At 33.9% G+C, this 26375-nt stretch overlaps 2 protein-coding genes across 6 annotated transcripts; one reads left to right on the top strand and one right to left on the bottom strand.

Annotated features, from left to right (window-relative positions):
- The first annotated feature begins 1498 nt into the window (after positions 1-1498).
- On the top strand, positions 1499-7317 carry LOC120077894 (peptidyl-prolyl cis-trans isomerase CYP40-like). Of its 5 annotated transcripts, none has more exons than XR_005481855.2 (9): positions 1499-2168; positions 2950-3450; positions 3635-3722; positions 3866-3918; positions 5079-5255; positions 5774-5849; positions 6794-6831; positions 6912-6975; positions 7098-7317. XR_005481855.2 is itself a non-coding variant. In XM_039031993.2 (9 exons), the coding sequence occupies exons 1-8, from the start codon at positions 1998-2000 to the stop codon at positions 6963-6965; spliced, it is 1086 nt and encodes a 361-aa protein (XP_038887921.1). In that variant the 5' UTR covers positions 1499-1997; the 3' UTR covers positions 6966-6975; positions 7098-7317. The 5 variants fall into 5 exon arrangements, 3 of the variants coding, with proteins under 3 accessions (XP_038887921.1, XP_038887923.1, XP_038887922.1); XR_016529524.1 differs by having other exon boundaries at positions 6912-6979; XM_039031993.2 differs by having other exon boundaries at positions 5079-5183.
- A 3602-nt stretch (positions 7318-10919) lies between these two features.
- Positions 10920-25102, bottom strand: LOC120077588 (ARM repeat superfamily protein). The gene is made up of 8 exons (XM_039031524.2): positions 24772-25102; positions 24398-24703; positions 23886-24169; positions 23666-23794; positions 12930-13052; positions 12134-12241; positions 11464-11642; positions 10920-11351 (listed from the first exon to the last, which is right to left on the bottom strand). Exons 1-8 carry the CDS (start codon positions 24917-24919, stop codon positions 11231-11233), a joined length of 1398 nt encoding a protein of 465 aa, XP_038887452.1. The 5' UTR covers positions 24920-25102; the 3' UTR covers positions 10920-11230.
- Between the last annotated feature and the right edge of the window lie 1273 nt (positions 25103-26375).

Genomic DNA, 26375 nt, shown 5'->3' with positions numbered 1-26375 from the left:
TGTTTATATTGCACAGTTATGTTTAATATATATACATACACATATATATTGTTTATATTGCACAGTTATGTTTAATATATATACATACACATATATATTGTTTATATTGCACATCTTAATCTCTCTCTTTCAATATTGTTGAAGTTTTATTATTTCTTACATCAGGAAGATTGAAGAATTGGAATTATCTAGAGCATGAAATATCCTATGGCTATCTTCAAGGTTGGAGTGAAATAATTTTGTAATGATTTATAATCAAAGTGATATTTGAATATTTCAATTTTAAATTAAGGTAACATCCACGCCAATTTTATTGTAGTATTCAAAATTTATTTAATTTTTTCTTTTAGGGTACGATGATTTTAAACCTTCGATTTTAAGAAAATAAATATTGATCAATTACCTCTAAATTATGCTTATTTGACTATCATTTTCATTTTCTATTTAAAACATCTTTTAAGTAGAAGAACAATCATGCATACTTTTTATTCTTTTTAAAAATAGATGGACAAAAATGAACAAAATTTAATAAATATAGGGATCAACGTTGATGTATTAAAGCATATGAACTCAAATGAGCTAAAATCATAAATTAAAAAAAATAAATTTTATTTTTAAATTTTAAACTTCTATTTTCTTCAAGTAGAATATAATACCCATTATTTATTAAGAAAAATATTAATTTACACTTTTAAAATTTTAACTTGTATCAATTAAAATCCTGATGTTATAATTGTATCAATTTAAACTCTAAACTTTTCTAAGTTTATTAATTAACATTTCCATTATATTCTATTTGGAAAAATATTGTGAGAGAGTTATAATGATATACACTACTTCTAAACTTTCATAAGTAAATCAATTTAAATTTTCTATTAGATTTTCTTTTGAAAATCGTTCATACATCGACTTTAATCATCTATTTTATGAAATTGACAATGGAAGAAGTCTACACACATATGAGACCAATGCATATGGATGATTTTCAAAAGTAATTGTAATAAAGAGTCTAATCCAAAAAAGAAATTGTAATGAAGAGTCTAAATTGTTTCAAAGTTTATGAGTTATAGAAATGATAAGTTTCACCAAATATTTGTCAAAACGAAGTCTAGTGGTAAATGTGAATTAATACACTTGCAAAAGTTCGGAGTTTAAATCGATAAATTTATTACTTCAATATTTTAAACGATACAACTTCATAGAACCACTATGGATTGACCTAAAGGTAAATAAATAACATGAGTTTGATAAAGAGCTTAAAGGGAACAAGTGCAATCCATGGGTCATCTAAACATCATACGAGTTTTCTTGATACTCAATATTATAAGATAGGTAGTCCCATAAACTTGATTAATCGAGATACATATAACTTATAACGATATAAAATGATATCTTTGGAAGAAAATTTTCTAATTCTATAATAATATTTCATATTTTAATTTATTATTTGACACGTTATGAAATGATTTATTAAATCCAAATAAGGAAAGGTTAACCTAAATGAGAGGTGAATTAAGATTTAAGAGAGGAAGAGAAGAAAGAAAAAGGAAAGAGAGATTGAATGAGTCTTAGGTGAAACAGATGATGACAAAAGGGAACAATGAGGATCAACAATGAAAAAATGCAGTGATCACACGAGGCCCATCGCCATATCTTCTGAATCTGAAAGAACAATCCAGAGTCCCTTCAATCCTTCTCTTCCAATTTCTATTTCATTACCCTAAACCCTTCTCTAAACCTACTTTCTTTTCAAATTTTTCAACACTGACACAGTCCCACACAGACCCACAAAGAAAGAGAAAGAGAGAGTGACAGATTTCCTAATAAATAGTGGCCGACCCTCTTTAGGGTTCATCGATTTTTGTCTTCATTTCCACGTTCTCCCAGATTCATCGATTCTGTTTTCACTCTGTTTTGAAGGCCTCGGAACACTCTACAAACTCGTTTACATTACTGGGTCAAGCTAGTTGAGGCTTGAGATTCAGTGATTGTGGGAAATGGGGAGGATCCGGTGCTTCTTGGATATCAGTATTGGAGGTGATCTTGAGGGTAGAATTGTGGTGGAGCTTTACGACGATATAGTGCCTAAAACAGCTGAGAATTTCAGGGCTCTTTGCACTGGCGAGAAGGGCATTGGTCCTCATACCGGCGTTCCCCTTCATTTCAAGGTCATTGCTCTGTATATCTATGCTGTTTTGTACTTTGTATATGCATAATACAAACTGGGTTTCTTTGTATTTACGTGTATGGCTTTTTTTTTTCTTCCCCTTTCTGGTATGACTTGTTTATTTTAGAAAGACGTTAGATTTCCATTCCTTTATGGGTGTCAGTTGAATGATGATGTCTGTGTCCTTGATCAGTAAATAAAATAGTGTTGTTCTTCTACTTATTTGATGATATTATAGCTGTTATCTTATTGCTTGGTTGTTTCCATGGTGGTAGCAATTTTTTCCTTGAGGAGTTGGATTCAGTTTAGTTTTTCTTCATATAAATATGGGTCTTCAAAATTTTGGGTTTTGTTTCTTCTTTCTTTTGTTTTTCTCTTGTTTGAAAGCAGAGGAATTACTCGGGGTCTCCAATTAGTTGTGTTCCGTTGATTAGAAAGGTTAATAACGAACATTGGACTTTGGGTTTTGGTTGTGGGCTTTGTAATATTCTTTTATGTTCTTTCACTTTGATTATTTTGGAACTTTTCACCGACAAGAGTGTAGCTCAACTGGCATAACTCGTGGTTTGAGGTTTGATTCCCCAACCCCACACTTTAACTACAATATCTTTTAAAAATTATTTTGGAACTTTTTCATGAAGTAATGAAAAGGGTCTTTGGTAATGACTGCAACTTTTCACTCTTTAAGCAATGTGTTTCACTTGTTGGTTTAGAATTGATTACCCTGAACTGGGTATGTGGATGGATGCTTATGTGTTCATTCTGAAATTTGAATTGTTCAGGGGTCATGTTTCCACCTTGTTATAAAAGGATTCATGGTACAAGGTGGAGATATTTCTGCTGGAGATGGTACTGGTGGAGAGTCTATATATGGCATGAAATTCGATGACGAAAATTTTGAGGTGAAACATGAAAGAAAAGGAATGTTGTCTATGGCTAATTCTGGTCCCAACACAAATGGGTCCCAATTTTTTATCACAACTACTCGAACTCCTCATTTAGATGGGAAACATGTAGTGTTTGGGAAGGTTCTGAAAGGAATGGGTGTTGTTCGTTCAATTGAGCATGCTACAACTGGTGACGATAACTGCCCTACTGCCGATGTTATTATTGTGGATTGTGGAGAAATTCCTGAGGGAGCAGATGATGGAATTTCAAACTTTTTCAATGATGGGGATACGTTTCCTGATTGGCCAGCTGACCTGGAACAAAGCTCTGATGAACTTGAATGGTGGGTGAATGCAGTTGATTCTGTGAAGGTTTTTGGCAACGAGCATTACAAGGTATTGGCATTAGTTTCCATCTGACATGAATGTATTTTGTTTTATTTCAGTAAAAGTTTTTTCTGCTGTATGAGATTACGTCCTCTGTACTTATGAGAAAGAACCTTGGGTTCAGATTTTCGGTTGGCTTATCATTAAAACCTAGTGATAGATTCTGTTTACCTCGAATAATCTCTCCTTACAGAAGCAAGACTACAAGATGGCTCTCAGAAAGTATAGGAAGGCTTTACGCTACCTTGATATCTGCTGGGAAAAAGAAGGAATCGATGAAGGTACATCTTTCCTTTGACATAAATGGTACTTGGTAGTATCATGAAACTAGAGATATTTTTACTATGAATATCTTAAGTATAAATAACTGCACTGACTCCCCCCTCCCCTCAATTTCTCCTCGTCTTTTCCTTTGAGTCTGCAGAGAAGAGTTCATATCTTAGAAAAACTAAATCACAGATATTCACAAACAGTTCGGTAAGTGTCCTAGTTAATGTATTTCATTTTCTTCGTTGAGTTATTTGTGGAATTTCAGTATTTCTAATTTACGTTGATAAACTTATTTGACAATCATTTGGGAGGTGGTAATCGACACATCTATCCCCATTCCACCATCTCTTAACTTTTCCATTTATCTTTTGTACTTTTACTGTTTTACCTTTTTCTTGGCTCTATCATCAATTGAAATTTGCTTCTCCAATCATTTTGGAAACAATATTATTTATGTTTCTCAATCCAAAATAATTGAAGTGAATGTAATACTACGAAACCTTATTCCCATTTCACAATTTTTGTTTGGACAGATTGTAATTCCAATTCTTCACCAAACTTATCCCTTGTTTGTAAAAGTTGCCTATGACTGAATGAAAAAGACAACAGTCTGCAAACACAACACCAAATTAAGCCTTGTTGGTTTGCAAACATTGAAACACTGAGATTTTTTATTATTTTTTTTTAATAAAAACTCAAGCTTCCATCGAGAGATACAGTGAGATAAATGAACAACTTCAAACTTTTTTCGTGAATAAAGATTGCTAAAATACATAATGTGGTTTTATGTGTAAGACCTAAAACAATACTAAAATCATGTAAATTTTCTTTGAATAGAAAATTTTAAAGAAAATTTTAAACTGTGGTAGGAATCTTCCGATATTTTTACAATAAAATATTCTGGATCTAACAGAATTTGGCACATCTAGTTTTGTGAATTATGAAATGTACATAAAAGTCCTTGGAATAGGAAAGTTGCTAATTTAGACAAATGCTAATGGGTTGTGGTGGAACCCTTAAGGAAAGCCCAGTTCCCAAAGGGGAGATGATTTGGTGAGAATGTTCCAGCTACAATGAGCATATATTTCAGATTTCTTGCAATGATGCTTCTCTTTCAGCTCTATGATTATATGTTCTGGTGCACTCTGCTGTGGGCACATTGTCTTTTGAAGATTTATTTAGTTGAAGTGCCAACTACGCTCTTTCATAGTATGGAGACTGTCCTTGCTTGCACTGTTTGATTCATTTTCATTGTCATTAATTACCACTTAACTAAAAAGTGATTCTATTATTCCTTTTGAATTTTTCAGCAGATTAAACTTAACTATTGTCAGTCTGATGATCATGTGGTTGTTTTGTTGATGTAGGCTTGTAAATTGAAGTTAGGGGATCTAAAAGGAGCATTGCTAGACACTGATTTTGCAATGCGTGACGGAGACAACAATGTTAAGGCTTTGTTTCGCCAAGGTCAGGTTGGTATTTCTTGTGGCAAAGAAGGCGATGGCTCAAAGGGGTGGATGGAGCTCTGCTTTCCTGGATAATATGTGATTCTTTGTCATTTTCTCTTTAAAATTTCTAGAATTTGTTTTAATTGTCAGTATTTTTTTCAGTTTTATTAAACATTATTTGGATAATTAAAAAGCTTCTAATTTGATTTTTCTTAAATTTCTCCATGAATTCATTTATAAAATAACTTTACATTAAAAGAAATGAACGATGGAAAGCCACCATGGTTTGGAAATTTGGGAGAATGCATTTTTATCCCATGGTGCAATAGGATGTTAAAAATTTAGGAGTTTCCTAACAACTAAATGGATCTGACTCCGACTGTTGGCTCATGAGATTAATTAAAGTGTTCATAAGTATGCTCATACATTCATCGATTTAAAGACAAATGCTAAAGAAATGAGCTTATAAGCACTACAAGCCATAATCATTTGTCTCCTTTTTTGCTTTGTGCTTTCCCGTTCTTGTATTCATGATTCTGTATGTAAGCCTCCTTTTACAAATGTATCCCCTTATTGCTGTAGCTTACTGATTATGGTAATCATTCCATATCCAGGCATACATGGCTCTTAATGACATTGATTCTGCTGTCGAAAGTTTCAAAAAGGCATCAGATTTGGAGCCAAATGATGGTAATAGTTTTTTATTGGGCTGCTGCTGTACTTATTTCAAAGTATTTTATATTATTTATTTAGAAAACATCTGGATATATTTCATGATTTGCACTAAATGATTGATTTAGAAGCTATCTGTTTAGAATTTGAAAACTAGCCACCTCATATCTCAGTAGAGTGGATTGGTATTCATTTGCTTCTCTGATGTCTGAAATTGGAAATGTCATTTTCATACGACGATCTTACTTGAACAGGATCTATTTTATAGGTTGTATACCTGTGTCCTTGAGTTCTAAGGAAGTGTCATTTTCTTATGAATCGATGTTGGTGGGAGAAAATCAGAAAATGTAGTAACAATGCTGGCAAATTCTGGGAGAGATCCCAACTTAGAATCGAGAGGGGTGGCTATTTCCTCCCATTACTATTGTAGTATTGCTATGAAATGTTATCTATATCACTACGTGCCCATTTTCTTGGTCTTGAGAAGGTGTCGACGAAACATGAGATATATAGAGAAACCCACTGAAGTGTAGAAGATTGAAGGAAAAGATCTGCATTTAGAATTTCAGACAAGAAAGAAAATCGAGATGTGGAACATTTTGGCAGTGATCTAAAATGGATTGGCACTTTCAATTTTTGTTTTATGTCGTCGTCACACCATTGTCAGGTCCCATTTGTATTGTAACTTCTGAAACGTTAATGAAAGGTTAACTTTTGAAGAATAGGAGTATTTTTTAAAACAAAACGCAAAGTTCGTGACTATTTTATATAATTTAACTTTTTATTATAGGAAAGCCTTTTATCTTGAAACTAATTCAACTCATTGAAAGAGTGCAAGACTGTACTAGCTAACCGTCTATTTATTTCACTCTATAGCTGTCGATATTCGATTCGTGTTACTGTATATCAATGCCTCTTGTGTCTGGAACTTGCTGATCACTTTCTACTCTTTCGAATTTCAGCTGCCATAAAGAAAGAGCTTGCTGCCGCGAGGAAAAAGGTAAACTAATTGAAGTAAATTCTGTGCGTCGAGATGACACGTGTTGTTAATTGACGGGTTTATATGGTTTACTGATACAGATTGCTGACAGACGTAATCAAGAAAGAAAGGCATATAGCAAGATGTTCCAGTAGCCCCTGATTAGTAAGTTGGGTTCTTCACATTATTTGTATGGAACTGATCTTTGTTTGTTCATCTGTCATGTTCCATGGCTGATAGTCTTCTTTGTTTTGTTTGTTTGTTTGTTTTTCCCATCTTCAATCAAGGTTTATGGAGTAGAGAGCTAGATCCATACCCGACGAGTTTCACCCATGCGAAATCAAATCGATCGATATTTGATTGACCGATGGTTGGTACTGCATTGGTGCTTTGAACTGGAAGATGTTAAAAGTAATGTACTAAGGCTGGATGAAACTCTCCATTCAAACAATTTTGTCAACAAGAAAAACCAATGAGATTTAAAAAAATACATTATTTGTTCTCTTATTTTCCTCTTTTAAAGTTTCTATGGCATTCTGGACAGGTTTTTGGCTTTAATGGTTAGGATTTTATAGGTTTTGCCATCTGTCTAAATATTTTTTAGGGTCTTTGGTTTTATGAGTTTTGCCATGGTTAATATTCTTCCTTGTTTCAAAGATGACACTTATTTAAATCCAGGACTATCTTTGAAACTTAAAAGCTCATCCAACATGGATTTTTCTAATACTCTCTCTCTTTAGATTGAATTTTTTTACATGAAACCATAAAAATATAATCTAATTAGTATTGACAAGTCATTACTAATTATGTTTAGTTACTTATTAAGTATATTATTCAGACTTAAAGAATTTTAATTAATGCAATTATAATTAACATGTTATACAATGTCACTATTACTATGAAATTCTATTATTAATTTTGGTTTTCTAATTTAGACTTACTAGTCGATATCACTGTGTACCTGTAAATTCCGCACATGTTTTATAGGAATAAAATAAATATTTGAACAATTTAAGAAAAATAGGTAATAGAATTTATATTACATATGTTTTCACAAAACTCAATCTTTTAAAATTGTGTGATAATTTTCTTTTAATTTTAAAATTTTTAATCCTCTTTTAGTATTCTTAAAAGATATATACATTTTTATTTTTTTTAGATATCTCCTAATTTAAATGAAAATATTATTTCCATTCTTTTTTCAAAATTCGTGATATTCGTCTCTTAGTTTAAAATTCTTTCTATTTATTTATTTTGATATGGATGATTTTATTATCTGGTTTGTTTGATCTCTATTTATCTTCTTTTTTTTTTTTTTTTTTTAATTTCATGATGATCCTCTCTTTTTTAAAAAAAAAGTTTTTTTTTGCACAAAATTTTATTTATTTATTTATTTGGAATGGCGTGATTTAATCTTTTCATTTTATCATTGTTTTTATTTTGTGTTAATTCGCGTAAAAAGAATCTTTTTAAATTTGGGTTTGAATGTTATGATTATCTTCTAATTTTTAACTTTATTTTAAATTAAAATACTATTTTTCTGTTTTAATATTATTTCTTTTCTTAGACATAAACCTTAAAAACTTAATTCAATCTAAAATCAAAACTTTATACATACAATTAATCAAATGTAATTTCAAAACTTTATACATACAATGAATCAAATTTAATTAAAAAAATTTATACATACAATTAATCAAATTTAATTTTACATTCAATTGTAAAAAAGTATTCATAAAAGGAAAAAAAAAACGAGAGAAAGGTAAATGTAAGTGGATTATTGAGATTTTTTTTCAATAGCAAAACTCATAAATATTTAATATTCAATTGTTTTACCAAAACACTTTATCAATTATGGAAGAATAGTTTGAGTTGGAGTTTAAGACTTAGGCATAACGTTGCAAAAGGAAAACAAAAACTAATTAACAAAATAGAAAGAAGAGGGGGAAAAAACTTGAGAAAGAGAGAGATAATCGATGAAAATTTTGGAGTGTAGTAGAGATATTTTGATGAATCAAATCTTAAAATAAATCAAAATTGAAAGTGTTTTTTTTTATAAATGAATTCAGATATTATCCACGTTAAAATGAAACTAATTTTTTAAAAATATTTAATAAAATTCACGTTTGATGCTAAAAAAGAGAGGACAAAATTAGATTTTTTTTTTTCTTTTTCATGTGATGCTAAAAGATAGGGTCAAATAATTTATTTAATGATTTTAGATGTAAAACTACCTAATATATTCCTACCGTAAGCAAAAGCAGAAATGGAATGCTTTTCTCCCATAACCCTTTTTATATAGTATAAATTTAATTATTTTTAGTGAGAAATTGAATTGTTTAATAGTCCATATTACTTTTTAATTAATGTTTAACGTTTAATATAAATTTTTTTGCCAAAAAAACGTTTAAAATAAATTTTTTTACTTATTTTTATTTGAGTTAATTAACTAACTAATTAAATTATAAAATAAATATTACAATTACATCAATTTGTTCTTTTATATTTAATTAATTAATTGATTATAATTTTTATTAACAAAAGCGTTGCTCAACTGATATAGTGGTTGTACTACTGACCTTGAGGTTTGAGGTTCGATTTCCCCACCCTACATTTTAATTATAATACCTTAACAAAAAAAAATTGTTAAACATACCCATTATATCGTGAATTTTATACTCAAGTTATAAAAGTTTCAGCTAATACCATTAAGTTTCTAAAAAAATAAAATAAAAATAAATACTCTTATTGGATTGAAACCGCTAAAAATACATATCAACTTACAAAAATTTTTATTTTTTAACCTTTAAAAAAAAGTTCAAGGGAATTGATAAACCTTTTCAAAATTTAGGATGCTTTTTAAACAAAGTACAAAATTCAGGGTGATTTTATAATTTAGCTTTAATTTGAGTAGATTCCAATCAATTATAACTTTTATGCAAAATACTTACTTAGGTCATTAGTTTTAATTTCTCTTAACTATAAAAAAAATTTGATTTGAAGCACTTACTTTTGCAAGAAATTAACAGGTTGTAGGTAAAAATAAACCCTTATTATACAAGTACAGAATTAAAACCATCTTCTTAAATCAGGTCATTTTGTATAATTTTATTAACAGGGAATAATATATTTTTTGTTATGCTTTCTATTTGGTCATTAATACACACATTTAGTTGAATTTTGTTTCAATTTAATCGCTAAATTTCAAAATGTTATAATTTTTATAATTTTATTTCAATTTGGTCTATGAATTTTAAGATTTTACACTTTTAATTTTTTTTTTTTATTTATTAAATACTCACTTTCAATAATTGACGTTAATTTCTATTAATTAATAAAACATAATAATGAACTGAAATTATGAAGGTAATTTTAAAAGTGATAAAGTAGTGAAAATTAATTAATTATAATTATTTTAACAATTTTTAATGTAACATAAATTAATTCTAAAGATGAAAAGTAGGTATTTAGTGAAAAATCAAGGTTAAAAGTATAAATCTTGAAATATAGAAACTAAATTGAAGCAAAATTCAAATGTTAGTAAAGTTATAGCATTTTGAAATCTATAGACTAAATTGAAACCAAACTCAAAACTTGATGTACATTTGATACCTACAGACCAAATAAAAAAAATAGACCCATAATGTAGGGACCAAAAGTTATTTTTCCCTTATTAAAAATTTCAAAAAAAACTAATCAATAAATATTTATTTTGAGACCGATTTTTCAAATAAGCCCTAAATGTCACATCCAACAACGTATCTATTTGCAGATTCATCTTTGTTTTCTTGTCGGGTTGGCCTTGGATCCCACAAAACCAAGGCCCAGGAGGGGGACCTTTCACCTGTTAATGTTTTTATTTGATTCTTTTTTTGGTTTACATTTTTTTTTTTTTTTTAAATGCTAGGTTTCTTCATTCTAGACCAGATTGAAGTCCTCATAATATAGCTGTCTTATATGACCATCGGATGTAGATTCATTTGCATGCTTCCTAATAACCACTAGATATAAATTCAAGTACTCAACTGTAAAAAAACGGAGAGTGAAAATATGACGGCCTCACCATGGTTAAAATCTGCAAAACAACAAGAGTGAAAAACCGACACAAGTTTCTTCACGCTGACAAAACATCTGTAAAACATATCATAAACAGGACAAACAGGCAAGTATTTGTTACATGTAAGGTTCCTTGTAACTACAGGATTTCTACACTCATCAGCCAACCTAATTTTTCGACAGATGAATTTTGGCCGCGTGGGTTAAAAAATTTAACCAAAGTTATCACTTTTTCTCCCACTCCCCATCCTAACTTACACTAAAAGTGAAGCAAAATGAGCCAAAAAAGAAGAATGCAAAGTTGCACAAAAGATTGTGAATTTAAAAAAACAAGTGAAAGGAAATCAAACCAAGCTCTCAAAGGCTACAGATAATTGTCAAGCCCCAAGTCTCTTAATGCATCACTTGCAGCATCTTTGCAGCTTTCATGGTTTTGCTTCGCTTTTCGAATGTATTTCTCGATTCCACTTTTGAGCAAAACAGCTCTGAATAATACAGAATGTAGTTGATTAAGTAAATGTTGACATCAGTGGATAATAGTTTGAGATATATAATGCTAGTTAACATTAATGGAGAATATAGCTTTTGAAAGCACACCTGTTTTCTGGGTTCCTGACCACAAGATTTCGTATCATGTTACAGGAGTTCCTTTGCATTTGTTGAGCTGAAGGGAACTTCTGCATAGCTTGAATAGCAAGATCTCCAGCTCCAGCTTCAATTGCGCGTGTTGCATTTTCTGGAGATCTCAATGAAAGCACTGATATAATCGACATTACCTGTAACAAAAATTAAAAGAGTTTGAGACTGGAATTGATATCATATTCTGGATATCGTATCATAATTATATAAGTGTTCAACATGTAGGGGTGGAAATTCAAATCTCATATATACCATAATCATGTTAGCTTTAAACTATACTTTTTATAATAGACATTAGACGTTACATTGTGAAGAAAGAGATGGATGTTTAAGTAATGAATTTATTTTGAGTTTTTCAAAAAATACTACAGAAATGATGCTGATGGTGATGTTGTATCTTTGATTGCTTCCAGAATCAAGGTAATATGCTGATCCAAAGAAAGAAAGTAAAACCCTTCAAGACTGGGATGTGATATTATTACAATGTCAAGGAGGCTATATCTAAAATAGCATAATAATGATTTAAAATTTTAAAATAATTAATTAATTTTTTTTTAATAATAATATTTAAAAAAAAAAAAAAAAAACCCGGAAGTTTCACTATTGCCAATAAGATTTCCTTATTTACCTCCTGCAGAACAGATGGATCATCACTAAATCTGGATGAAAGCTTGATTAGTTTATCCAATCCTTTCTTTTCAATAATAGCGCTCTTGTTAGCATCACTTCCTGCCAACTAATTCAATAAAAGCAATGAGACGAAAACCAACATAGAAAGTTATCTGCAAAACAGGAGAAATACGCAAATGATAACCTGTAGATCTCATGAGAGGATCTAACAAATACCAACTAAGGAAGCCAGCAGATTAAAATCGTTGTTCACCACAAAAAATGCAGCTATGAATTAAATAAAACAAGCCTATTTACAATTTACTTAAAAAACTAAACAAAAGTACAAAACTACCTTTCCTTGCTCCAGTTACACTTAATTATTTATTGGATTTATCAGCTTTGGTATCATAAGACTTCAGACTAATTTTTCCTACTAAATTCTAAAACCAAGTAGTATTATTCTCTTTTGCAGAAAGAAAATGGGAGGGAGGGGGGGAGAGAGAGAGAGAGCTTGCAGCTTGCAGTTACACCTTTTTTTTTTTTTTTTTTTTTTTTTTGAAGAAAATGACTAAGGCAACGCTTGTTCTTAAATCTACTCCTCCAATTCTTTATTTCTTTTTAGAAAGTAGTCCTTCAGTAACAGGGCACAAAAGATCAGTTAAAGTGTTGAGTCTGTTGATGATAAACTGAAGAGACATAAATGCTACGGTGAATCTAAGAAGACAGACTTTGCACTAAATAATTCAACCTTACCAGTAGATTCAATGAATGGGAAACTAACAACTCCACAAAACACGATTTTAACCTCATACCTTTGATAACAAAGAACAGCAAACTTTAGCTACCATTTTATTGCCTTGATCACCACTGTCGTCAATGCATCTCAGAACTGCATCAATACCACCATTTTCAGCTATGGATTTACAAATTTCATCCTGCATTTCGTGAATAGCAATTGATCGGGGGGAAAAACAAACACTATCAGAAAAACTAATATATCACTTTTCTGGTCAGTGATAATATAGCTGGGAGACTAGAGATGTGTAGAGGAGGCAGAGTCTATACCATCCGTCAAGTGGGTGAAAACGTTACAAGCTAAGAAGCACAGACAATGTCACGGAACATGCAATACACTACAATTTCTAAAAATGAAGGACACAGCACGTTGGGGATACGTTTTTTTAATTATACACAATATAATATAATATAATAAAAAACATATCCATTAATAGATAAATCATTAATACTATGTGTGTGTTAGGTACTTAAGCACCTTGGAGAACCACACCCCAAAAGCTAACTATTGGGGTGGGAGAGCCAAGTCACTTAAGTACCATATTGGTCATCCCATTCTAATTAATATGGGACAAAGGCATCTCATACTACCTTGGTTCCTAACAATACCCCATCCCCGTAAAATTGACGTCCCATCGGCTACTCCAGCGGTACTTCACTCGGCCACACTCAGTCGGAATCCTCCGATGGTTCCACTTCGAAACGTGGACAATCGGCTCTGTCACTTTGATACCATTGTTAAGTACTTAAGCATCTTGGAAAACTACACCCCAAAAACTAGCTATTGAAGTGGGAGAGCCAAGCCACTTAATTACCACATTGATCATCCCATTCTAACCAATGTGGGACAAAGGCATCCTTACTACCTTGGTTCTTAACCGTGTGTAACAATTTTTTTTAATATATGTGTGTATCTATTTATTACTATATTAATAGATAAAGCATGTAAATTATTTTGATTTTGATAATCTGATATCATCCAGAAGAAAATACTTTAAAAAATATTAAACAAATTCTTTGAGATTTTGATTATCTGACATCATCCAGAAGAAAATACTTTAAAAAAAATATTAAACAAATTGTTAGTATGTTATTAATATATGTGTAGTGTATCTATTGATTAAAGGGGCATTTGCCCTCCCAAATTAGGTTGAGTTGGGTGGATAAAAAAAACTCACTCACCGTTTGGTTCACCAATAATTGAAGAGGTTTACTATTCCGCTATCCGCATTAACACACATTTCTCACCTCGTTATTCGCATCAACTACCTCAATTACTCCCCTCCTATAATAATTACGAAACGAACTCAACTCAACTTTGCGCGTCAAATGTCCATTAATATATTAATAGATAAAACATGTAAAAACATGCATACTTTCCGTTCTTTTTGTTTTCCATTCAAGTTAAATTATTTTAATTCATTACCTCCAAATATTTCACGGATTTCAGTTTTCAAGGATTCAAATATTATCTTTATTTATTAACCTTTTAGAATCCCAGATTTCAAGGCTACTTTTCATTTCCCTCCTTATTCTCCTATTCTCTTTTTCCTTCGTTTTCTTTCATATTTTTTTTTTAGTTTTTCCTTTCCTATTTTCGTTTTCTTCTTTAATCAGCCACCACCAACGTGTCCAGGCCATGTCCCACCGCCATGTCCGAAATTAGAAAATATTAAATATTTAATTTGGACACGTTTTTGATGTGTCGGACACGTGTTCGGAGCGTGTCCGGACGTGTCGGACACGGATACTCGACCTTAATCAGAGTATCCGTGCTTCCTAGGTTACAAGTGAGTCTTGTGATAATACCCATTTTGACATAAAAGAACTACAGACACAGTGGAGAATGGTTGGCCTAATGAAGAAGATAGTCCACCAACCACAATGCAATACAGATCAAGCAAGAAAGACATTACGCCAGGTATATTTGGTATCTTGGTATGTTTCATCTAAAAATTGAAGTTTCATCCTGTTGATGCCAAAAATCGTAACGGTGAATGTATATTTCTTGAGCGAGAGTAGATATCACAAGCACAATCATGCGAGATTGCGTGAGGAGATGGAGCTTCTCAGATGAAATCTCATCCCTCGGGGAGAATTTGATCAAGTTTCAGCTCTATATGCTGAGTCATCCACCAGACTTGTTAATTTTCAAGAATTTTTTACAACACTTTAATCTAAGTATGATGCTTCGATCGGCGAGCTGAAGGAAAAGTTATCTACGATCAAGACAGAATTACAAGAAGCTCGGGCGAAGCTATCAGATGCTAAATACTTGGTTGAAAGCTTCGAAAAAACAGAAGCCTACTATCAAATAGAGGATGATTGCCTTCAATATGGAGTCACGCTGGTTGTGGGCATTGCTAGAGCAACAAACCCTGACGTCGACTATAACTTCGTTCAATCTAAAGTTAATGCTTGGCAAGAAGACGAGAATCGAAATCTCAATAGGGTAGGCGTTTTTATGAGCCAACCTCTGCCGACTGCCTCTCATCATAACGTCTTGAACTTCACTAACATGTTCCTCCAAGGTGTCTCTGATTTGTCTGATTCAAGGACCTTAGCAGAACTAGACGACATTGGGAACATAGATGAATAGTTTTAGTTTTTTTTAAATTCATCAACTTGTAATTTTGTCAGTATAATGAGCAAAATATGAAGTTTCAAGCCTCCAATAATGCATCGTTTCGTCAATTTCATGCCGACCTCAGCATTAAGCTTTACTTTTCCTCTTCAACTCATCTGCAAGCTAATAAACAGGTAGAGGTTGTCAATAAAATCATCAAGCAAAATCTTAAAACTAAGCTGGAAGGATTAAAAGGGTTGTGGTCTAAAAAGCTACCAAATGTCTTGTGGGCCTACCAGACGGCATCAAGAACTTCTACCGGTGAGACTCCTTTCTCACTTCCGTTCCGGGTAGAAGCAATAGTGTCGATAGAGATTGAAATTCCTTCACCTAGAGCTAAACAGTTCAATCTGACTAAGAATGATGAGGCACTCCCGTTAAACCTAGATCTTTTAGAAGAACACCGTGAGACTGCACATCTTCGAGTTGCAGAGCATAAAAATCAGGTTGTTCGATGTTATAACTCCCATGTGCGCAAGTGAAGCTTTAGAGTAGATGACTTAGTTCTGAGGCGAGTCATGCCTAACACTAAAGATCCCGGTAGCGAAGCCGTGGGACAAAATTGGAAAGGCCCTTATCAAGTGGCCAAGCTTATCCGACCTGGAACCTATAGCTTAGATGACCTAAGTGGAAAAAGCATGCCTTACCCGTGGAATGCTGAGCATCTAAAATTTTATTTTCAGTAAATATCTCTTTATATTTTCATAAGGAGTGTTTTTGTATTTTTCAGCTTTGTTTCAAACTTGCAACAAAAGTTTCATAATTTCTTTTAATTCAAACAATGAGAATTATCTTTTTCAAGTTTATAATGAGCATTTTGAGTCTTCTAATTTGCTCAAGCAACGAGATTTTTCTCTAATGAATAAAGTTACTCATGTATGAATGGGGGCCAAAGAGTACTAAATTTGTCAAAGCAAAGGCTGAAACTACAAGTTTCAATAGGTCGAGTTGCGAGCTCGAGCTGTAAGTAAAAGCTGGATACAAAGCTCAATAAACAGAAGCTAAAATTGCAAGTTTCATTCGACCAAGCTGCAAGCTCAAGCTGCCAGCCCAAGCTGCAAGCAAATTTACATGCTCTAATTACATAATGATGACTGACAAAAATTACAAGTTGAGAAATTTTAAAAAAAATAATAATAATTCATCTATGTTATCAATGTCGCCTAATTCTGCTCAGGTTCTTGAGTCAGGCAAATCAGAGACACCTTGGAGAAACGTGTCAGTGAAGTTCAAGACGTCATGTAGTTAGCAAAGGTTGGCTTGCAAAAACACCTAAACTATCGAGGCTTCGATTCTCGTCGTCTCGCCAAGCATTAACTTCAGCTGGAACAAAGCTATAGTCGACGTCGGGATACTTTGCTCTAACAATGCCCACAGCCAGCGTGACTCCATATTGAAGACAATCGTCCTCCATCTGACAGTAGGCTTTTGTTTTTTCTGAAGCTTTTAGCCAAGTATTTAGCATCTGATAGCTTGGCCCAAGCTTCTTGCAATTTTGTCTCCGCAATAGATAGATTTTCCTTCAGCTCCCTGATCGAAGTATCATACTTAGATTGAAAAGTCACCAAAGATTCTTGAGAATTAACAAGTCTGGCGAACGCCTCAGCATATAGAGCTGAAACTCGATCAAACTCCCCCGAGGGCCAAAATTTCGTCTAAGAAGCTCCATCTCCTCATGCAATCTCGCATGATTTTGCTTATGATATTCCACCTCATCACTCAGCTTCTGGCAAGACATCATCATCTCGTAGGACACCTGAAAAAAAGAAACAAGAAAAATGAGAATATATACATATCCAACTAGAGAACGCAAGGATATGATCTAGTAAAGTCCTTTACCATGCAGAGGTTCTGCTGGGCTTGTGCGATACCCGATCTTGGGTCGGCGTGTCATCGGTCGGCAATTTTTCGTTCACCTCTGACCATTGGGTCATAGCTTGAGTCAAGTACACAGTCTCGCCGTTTTCAGACTTGTATAGACCATTGAAGTCAAAAAGATATGGGGAGAAGGAGTTGGACCCTTCAACAGTTGAGGGAGTTAGAATTATCACTGTGTTCGGTTAGAAAAATTGTAACGAGGAGAGGTACTTATACATGGGTGTCGGCAAGGTGGTTCGTCAGATGAACTCCGAATGAGGACAGACCAAACTGGTACGCCCATAAAAGTTATGAGAATGGAGTTTGTGGAGCAAATTTGGGGGACAGGTGTCCTAGTTCCCAATCTGGCTTCCATTCTTCGATGCATAGTTTGGCAAGGAGCCATTTCTGAAAAGAAAAGGGGTTAGATAAAGTTCCAAAATAACTTTATGTTATTTTTTTTATTAAAAAAAGAAGGAACAAAAAAAGTCAAACCAGGTAGGCCTACCTAAGAGGTCGAACTCAAAGGTATCAAGTGATTCTGGTTGAACCAAGCTCGAACCGTAACAGATCAAATTGTCAATCGAGAAAACTGAGTTTTGAAAGGTGGCAGTTGTGTTGGTCAACACAGGCTTGTGGTGAACTGTACAAAGCAGATAAGAAAAACCTTCAAAATGAGTTGTAAAAGTTGGTCCCGATCGAGTGAATACGTAAGAAACTTACTAAAAGTCATGAACTCGATTGGGACAAGGAAAGAAAGACCTCCATAGTCTGATGCAAGCCAGTTGCCATTGACAAAAAACCATTGTTCTTTCCACCCTTTTGCCTTTACGATTACTAATATAATAAGAATTAGATGAGAATTTTTTTTTTTTTTTTTAGTATGAAGGGACATGAATTCCTCCATGGTAATGGGATTTGGGTTCCCTAATTGATGCCAAAGGATGTAACAACCTAATAGCACACAGTAAGAATTGGAAAATAGTTGAAAGAGTGCTACGTTTATGTAAGTTATGAATAAAGGGGTGTAGTGGGAGTCTGACTCCATAGGTGAACATTGTGGGATAAAAAGCTACTTCACCTAGAGGAGGGTTAGGTTAGATGGTTCCCCATCTAAGGAAGGGATTCTTATATGCACATAATCGAGAATCCTAAATTTATTCCTAAGAGAATTTAAAATATTCATGGTTAGTGGACCCGAGGAAGGAACGTGGGAACCAAATCGTTATTTTGGAACCCATGTCCCCTTCGAATACGATTTTGAGGCCTTTAATTGGAAGCAAAATCGACATCATCGGGGTCAGTTGACACACCGACCCTAGAATATGAGGCTTAATGTTCTCTATGAACAAGGATAAACCAAATAAGAGATTACCTTAAGAAAAAGGGGAGAAAGGTGAAACAAATGAAGTGTGGTGAATTTTGATGGTCAAGTGAACCATTTTTATAAGAAATTCGAGAAAAATTTACCAAGATCGAGCTTAGAGCAATAGATGCCTGGAGAGTTTGAGAAAGATCTCTCGAACTAAACTCCGTTTAAAAGTTATACATAGCTCAGCTCAAGAGAGAGGCAACTGTAGAGGGTGAAATTAAACCTAGTTAATTAAATTAAAGTCAAGATTAGGGCAAAGATAATCAAGAGTCCATAATGATCAATGTATTTTATTTAGGCCCAAAGTTAAAGAAAACGACCTTAGCTAGCTCGACCCATTAAGGCTAAGAAAGAAGATCAAGCTAATAGATCGAGCTAAGAAGCTTCTAGGTGGTTTTTAGCCATTTAGAAGCAATAATGATGCATACTTTTTAGTTATGCAAATGAGTTAAATTAGAATATATATATATATAAAATAGAAAATAATAATAAGAGGGAGTGTCCCAAAAAAAGATAGAAGAACCAACCCCATGAAGCAGTCGGCTAGGGAGCACCACAAGAGGGGTCGGCAAATTGGCTGACCTCATGTAAGGTCAGCATACATTCAAAAGAGAGATAATTGCTTATGCCCATTGAGTTAAAGGCATGGCCATGCATTTTGGAGTAAGTTTTGCATGGATCAAATAAGATCCATATATTTATTAGTGGAATTTTGCATGGTTTGGCCATATAAAGGCCAAATTTTAGTATGTTGTGAGAGAATTTTGGCATGGCTTAGACATGCATAAACCATGCATGAGTCATGTATTTACGGTAAAAAGTGCGTTTCAAAGTAATTATTTTGGAGACTAATAAGATGTCCATTTCCGTTCTATGTTACTAAACCATCAACTAAGCACATATTGTATTATAAAGGCATAATTATATTGCAAATAGTAGCTAGTTAACCGGACATCAAAGATCTACCTAAGAGTCAAGCATTAGCATCTGATAGCTTGGCCCGAGCTTCTTGCAATTCTGTCTTGGCAGTAGATAGCTTTTCCTAGCCCGCCGATCGAAGTGTCATACTTAGATTGAATTGTCACCAAAGATTCCCGAGAATTAACAAGTCTAGTGGACGCCTCAACATATAGAGCTGAAACTCGATCAAATTCTCCCCGAGGGATAGAATTTCGTCTGAGAAGCTCCATCTGCTCGCGCATTCTCGCATGATTTTGCTTGTGATATTCCACCTCATCACTCAGCTTCTAACAGGACATCAACATCTCGTAATATGTCTGAAGAAAAGAAACAAGAAAAATGAGACTAGCTGGAAAATGCAAGGATATGATCTGGTAAAGTCTTTTACCATGTGAAGGTTCTGCTGGGCCTGTGGATACCCAATCTTGGGTCGGTGTGCCATCAGGTCGCACTTTTTCGTTCACCCCTGACCATTAGGCCATAACTCGAGTCAAGTACGCAGCATTGTCACTTTCAGACTCGTATGGACAATTGAAGTTGAAAGGATATGGAGGAATGAGTTGGACCCTTCAACAGTTGAGGGAGTCGAAATTATCACAGTTTGGTTAGAAACATTGTGGTGAGGAGAGGTACAAAAATACAAACGTTGGGAAGGTGGTTCATCATATGAACTCCAAGGGGGGACAGACCCAACTAGTATGCCCTAAAAGTCATGGGAATGGAGTTTGTGGAGCAAATTTTAGGGACAGGTGTCGTAGTTCCCACTTCCATTCTTCGATGCATAATTTGGCGAGGAGCCATTTCTAAAAAGAAAAGGGGTTAGATAAAGCTCCAAAATAACTTTATGTTATAATACTTTTTATTTAAAATATATATATATATATAAAGGTCAAAAAAAGTCAAGTCTACCTGAGAGGTCGAGCTCAAAGGTACCAAGTGATTCTCGTTGAACCAAGCTCTAACCGTAGCAGATCAAATTGCTAATCAAGAAGACTAAGTCACGAAAGTTGGCAAATGCGCTGGTCAAGGTAGGCTTATAATGAACTATACAAAGTAGAGAAGAAAAACTGCCAGCATGAGATGTAAAAGTTGGTCCCGATCGAATGAATACGTAAGAAACTTAATAAAAGTCCCGAACTCGATCAAGACCAGAAAAGAGGGACCTCCATAGTCTGATACGAGCCAGTCGCCACTGACAAAAAACCATTGTTCTTTCCACCCTTTTGTAGCAGTGGGGCACGAAATGATGGAATTTCCCTTACGAGTACTAATATAATAAGAATTAGATGATGATTTTATTTTTTTTAGAGTATGGAGGGACATGAATTCTTCCGTTGTAATGGGATTTGGGTTCCCTAACTGAAACCAAAGGATGTAACAACCTAACAGCACACAGTAAGCGTTGGGAAATAGTTAAAAGGGCGCTACATTTACATAAGTTAAGAACTATTGAATAAAGGGGTGGAAGGGAAACCTGACCCCATAGGTGAACATTGTGGGATAAAAAGCTACTTCACCTAAAGGAGAGTTAGATGGTTCCTCGTCTAATGAAGAGATTCTCATATGCACAGAATCAGAAATCTCAAATTTATTCCTAAGAGAATTGGTTAGTGGACATGAGGAAGAAATCTGGGGAACCGAATCGTTATTTCAGGACACACATCCCCTACGAATACAATTTCGAGGCCTTTGGTTGGGAACAAAATTGACATCATCGAAGTCGGTTGACACATCGACCCTAGATCTAAGGCTTGAATGTTCTCCATGAACAAGGATAAGCCAAATAAGAGATTACCTTAAGAAAGATGGGAGAAAGGTGAAAAAAAAATGAAGTGTGTTGAATCTTGATGGCCAAGTGAATCTTATAAAAAGGAAATTTGGCACGAAAAACGATAAATTTACCAAGATCGAGCTTAAAGCAATGGATGCATTAAAATTTTGAGAAAGAGCTCTCAAACTAGACTCTATTTAAAAGCTATACACAGCTCAGCTCAAGAGAGGGGCAAATGTAGAAGAATTAAACCTGGTTAATTAAATTAAAGCCAAGATTAGGGCAGAGATAATCAAGAGCCCATTATGAGCAATATATTTTAATTAGGCCCAAAGTTAAAGAAAACGACCTTAGCTAGCTCAACCCATTAAGGCTAAGAAAGAAGATCGAACTAATAGATCGAGCTAAGAAAGAAGGTTGAACTAAGAGATCGAGCTAAGAAATAAGGTCCACCTAAGAGATCGAGCTAAGAAGCTTTTAGGTGGTTTTTAGCCATTTAGAAGCAATAGTTATGCACACTTTTTAGTTATGCAGATGAGTTAAATTAGAGTGTATATATATATAAGACGAAGGGTCGACAACTCCCAAAAAGATAGAAGAACCAACCCCATGAAGGGGTCAGCTAAGGAGCACTGCAAGAGGGGTCGGCAATTTGTTGACCCCATTCACGGAAGGCTAACCTCATGTGACGTCAACATACGTTTAAAAGAGAGAAATATGGGTGGCAATGAATCTCAATTGGGCTTATGCCCATTTAAAGCATTGCATGGTCTTTTTGGCCATGCATTTTGGAGTAATATATGTGTGTGTATCTGTATATATATGTGTGTGTGTTTATTAGTGGAATTTTGCATGGTTTGGCCATGTAAAGGCCAAATTTTAGTATGTTGTGAGAGAATTTTTGTATGGCTTCAACATACATGAACCATGCATGAGCCATGTATTTACATTAAAAAGTGTGTTTCAAAATAATTATTTTGGAGACTTATAAGATGTCCATTTCCGTTCTATGTTACTAAACTATTAACTAAGCAATTATTGTATTAAAGATGTATAATTACATTGCAGATAGTAGTTAGTTAACCGGACGTCAGAGATCTACCCAAGAGCCGAGCATATTGAAGGCTGAGATGTATAACGGCTCAAGCAATGATGGCCTGGATGGGTAACGACAGAAGAGAAGTCCGGAAGTGGCTTGGAAGAGTAAAGGTCTTGCTGGCTTCAATTACTAAAAGATCAACCTATATAATCCCCAAGCTATGATTGAGGTATGTTGAAAACTAAGACTTATTTTCTATCAATTGAACCTTTTTCAAACTTGATTCTAATTTGAGCGTCGGAGTGGATTTAGCTCAACACCACACCAGTGTCTAGTTTTGTTCATTTTGCAGGGTATTGGGCTACTCTCCCTCAAGAAATACAAATTCACCGTTGGTACGATTTTTGGTATCAACACATCCAATAAAAAAAATACAATGGCACACAAAAAGAGGCCACTAAAGAAGGAGACAACCTACAAGAAGGACCTCCATTCAAGCAAAATAAGACCTAACGAATAATTACGAAAAGGTTTTTACCACTGAATTCGACTGAAAAACATTAGGTCTAAATAGGTCTAAAAAGGGCCTAGACATCACTCAAGTGCTCTAAAAATTCTATTTTTTCTTTCTCCCCAAAGCCCCACGAGATAGCACACACCTCGCTAGATATCTTAGTACATTTGTTTCACATAAGAAGCTTCTAATAGTTATGAGTTTAGTGAAAGAAAGAAAAAGCAACATATTCTTAGTTAGTATCACAACATAGTGATAATTCAAGAAGACTCACTATCAAGATGGCAGATTTTACCACATACATCACCAATAAGACTTTAAAAATGACGTGCATGACTATTAGCCAAATGATTCCAGCTGCAAAATCTTGTCTAGTCAATTTGCATTAATGAGGAAAAAAATTTATAGAAGAGGTCTAATAAAGTGAATCCTCGTTCTTATCTTTTCTGTGAAGAGAGAGAACTCTTCCAATCAATTTAAAGTAATGAGAAATCAACAGAAAGGTCTAATAATATCAACTACTCGTTCTTATGTGTGTTATGAAAAGAGTCTTTTTTTTCTTCCCCAATAAAAAGATATACCTTTTTACTTTCCAACCAAATTTGAAAACTTACATTAACGGCAACAGCCCTTAAAGCAATGCTCGCAGAAACTAGACCAGCTGAGTTAAGTCCTCCATGTAGCAAGTCAACAAGAGCATTAGCAATTCCAATTTTTGCAAATCTTCGGGCATAACCATAAACCTGAAGATTTTCATCGACATCCACATCATTAACCTTGGTCATATAATCATCCATAAGGAAGGTGGTAATGGAAAAGAATAAGACCACTTACTTGAGAGGCAACTACACGATGATCATCAGGTGTCAGCAGAATCCGAATAGCATCATATAAGCTACTAATACAATCACCTCTGTACGTACTCAGAGTCTGCAAAATAAGCTCATCAATGTTCATCTCCATGAATACCTCTTTAAGAACCTCATTAGCAGTTGCAGCCGCAGCAACGACAGCAAATCCACCATGTAAGATGTCTACATTTTGCTTGCCACTATTCAGAATATCCATTACGATTTTGGGTCCATTGCTAGTACGAAATATTTCCGTACTGTGTAAATCTGCAATCATATCAAGATTTCAGACACTAGATATGAACATTCCAAACAAATTCATAGGATGATGATATGAAGCCAAATGTAAAGCTACACCAAGTTATTCATCGACTAACTCTTTCCTTGCAAACCCCAAATTCATTCTAGAAAATCATTTTAGATTTACACACAGTTGCTTGTTTTCCGTATGTTTACTTTCCAACCTCCATGATTCTGAAAACAATTGTGCAGTACCTGGAAGCAATAACACCATTGTCTTCAAAGCAGAAGCAATAGCACGTTCACAATCATTTGGAATCTTGTAACAAAGAGAACAAAGCAATCCTAATCCCCCATTTCTTAATGCAATCGATGCATTTCCGGATTCTTCTTTTGATCCACATAGCTCAGAAATTCCATCAAATAAAACCACAATCTCGTCAACATACTCGTCACTGATTCTATCCTTCGAATCACCATCCAATTGTTTCAGCCTCTCCAATCTCTGTACCAAAGGATTATCTCTCGCGCTACCCTCTCCAGGAACACATCTCACAATGCCTACATAAAGAAAGAACCAACAATCGGAAAATGAAAATAATGGTTACGAATGGAGTTCAACAAATCACCTGAGAGATCAACGCCTTGGAGAGTTAAGGTTTCGATTGCATCCTGGAGAGCTTCAGTCGGATCCATCCCCAGGTCCTCCACATTCTCTCTTACCACCTCGTCGAAGGCTTCCTGTGAGATCGTGCGGAGGGTTTTGGGTGGACCCATCTCCGCCGTGTTCCGTCGGATCGGAGGACGTTAATGTATCTCTTCTGTGAAGAACGGTGGGGTTCGTTGCTGGAGAGTGAGAGAATTTGAGTGTCAAATGGCCGGAGGAGAAAGCCGGTGGACGGAGAACCGGAAACCAAATTCAATTATTTGCTTATCACTGAAATCCAAAACCGTAGCAATGGCTTATGCTTTGGGCTTTTGTGTGAGATAATGGACCTACAATGTGGGCCGGGCCCATTTAATTGAATGCCGAAATGTCTTGGCCCATCCAATTTGAGCCTAGGTTCTACTATTGTGGAGATTTGGAGAAATTAGAAGTCAATCAAATCTGACCCTCCTTATTCAACTTTTAACTGTCCATTTTTATTATGTAACGATTTTATCTTTATAATTCATAACTAAACTGAATCTTTAATTAGTTAATCAATCTACCATGATAAAAAATAAAAAATAAAAATTAAATCTTAATCGAATGTCTCGTAATAGAGATTAAATTGTTACAAATTGTAAAGTAAATTGACCAAATTAATATTTATTAGAGTGTAGATACTAGATTATCGTAAATTTAGAAGTAGAAGAACTAAAATGTTACTATCATGCAAGTTCAAATATGGTAAAATTAATCATTCAATTAAAATTATATTAATAGTATAGAATAATTCGATTTAATGAAATGTTGGTAGCACTAGACTCCTAAAAGAGGGAGCTACGAAAAGACTCCTAAAAAGAAGGTTTAGGATTTAAATTTCTATTTTTGTTTTCTTTTTTTTCCTTTTTTTTTTTAAGAAAAGAGAAAAAAGAAAAATAACATCCAATAAAGAAGCGTGAAAGGAGTCATAAGAGATAAGAATTTAATTTGGGCGGTTTGGAATTGGTTAGTAAGTGTAATAATAATAACGAGATTTAAGGGGGGAAATCAACTTTTACTCCAGAATTCACCTACGCTTGGAAATAATAATAATAAAGTAAAATAAGATAATATAGATTGATTGAAGTTATTAGTATCTATCATTTTTTTTCTTTTTACTATTTCTATAAATAATTTGATATTTTTTCTATTTATGAAAAATTTCAATATAAATTTAATCAAATTCGACCTAAATTTACATATAGGTTCAATTTTCGCTAAATTCACCAACATAATTCTATTTAATGATAAAATAAAAATTATTGTCAAAGTGGTTCAACTGGTATACTGATGTGTTAAACAACCAAGAGCTTTATGGTTCGAAATTTTTAAAAAAAAACGCTTGTGACATCAATTTTTGCATGAAATTAAGTTTTTTTTACAAATTTGATTTTGAAGAAAATTAAATTTTAGTCTTTGCGATTTTAAAAATTAGAATTTAGTCCACATGGTTTGATAAGACCTCGTGACTGGTCTTTTTGATAAATCAAGGCTATTTATGAAGATCTTATTAAACCATAAGGACTGAATTTTGACTTTCTCCAA

Source organism: Benincasa hispida, chromosome 5, assembly GCF_027475165.1.
Source record: "Benincasa hispida cultivar pf3 chromosome 5, pf3_genome.v1.1, whole genome shotgun sequence".
In the NCBI taxonomy this organism is placed as follows: domain Eukaryota; kingdom Viridiplantae; phylum Streptophyta; class Magnoliopsida; order Cucurbitales; family Cucurbitaceae; genus Benincasa; species Benincasa hispida.
The sequence above is the reverse complement of the archived record's forward strand: the minus strand, read 5'-3'. Positions and strand labels throughout refer to the sequence as shown.

Excerpts from the sequence above, each read along its gene's own strand:
- LOC120077588 (XM_039031524.2), bottom strand. The coding sequence starts at position 24,919 with ATGGGTCCACCCAAAACCCTCCGCACGATCTCACAGGAAGCCTTCGAC. Across the intron at positions 13,053-23,665 it reads TAAGGGCTGTTGCCGTTAAT|GATGAAATTTGTAAATCCAT; the intron begins GTAAGTTTTCAA and ends CACGAAATGCAG. Across the intron at positions 12,242-12,929 it reads GCTGTTCTTTGTTATCAAAG|TTGGCAGGAAGTGATGCTAA; the intron begins GTATGAGGTTAA and ends TTATTGAATTAG.
- LOC120077894 (XM_039031993.2), top strand. The coding sequence starts at position 1,998 with ATGGGGAGGATCCGGTGCTTCTTGGATATCAGTATTGGAGGTGATCTT. Across the intron at positions 3,451-3,634 it reads TTGGCAACGAGCATTACAAG|AAGCAAGACTACAAGATGGC; the intron begins GTATTGGCATTA and ends CTCTCCTTACAG. Across the intron at positions 3,723-3,865 it reads AAAAGAAGGAATCGATGAAG|AGAAGAGTTCATATCTTAGA; the intron begins GTACATCTTTCC and ends TTGAGTCTGCAG.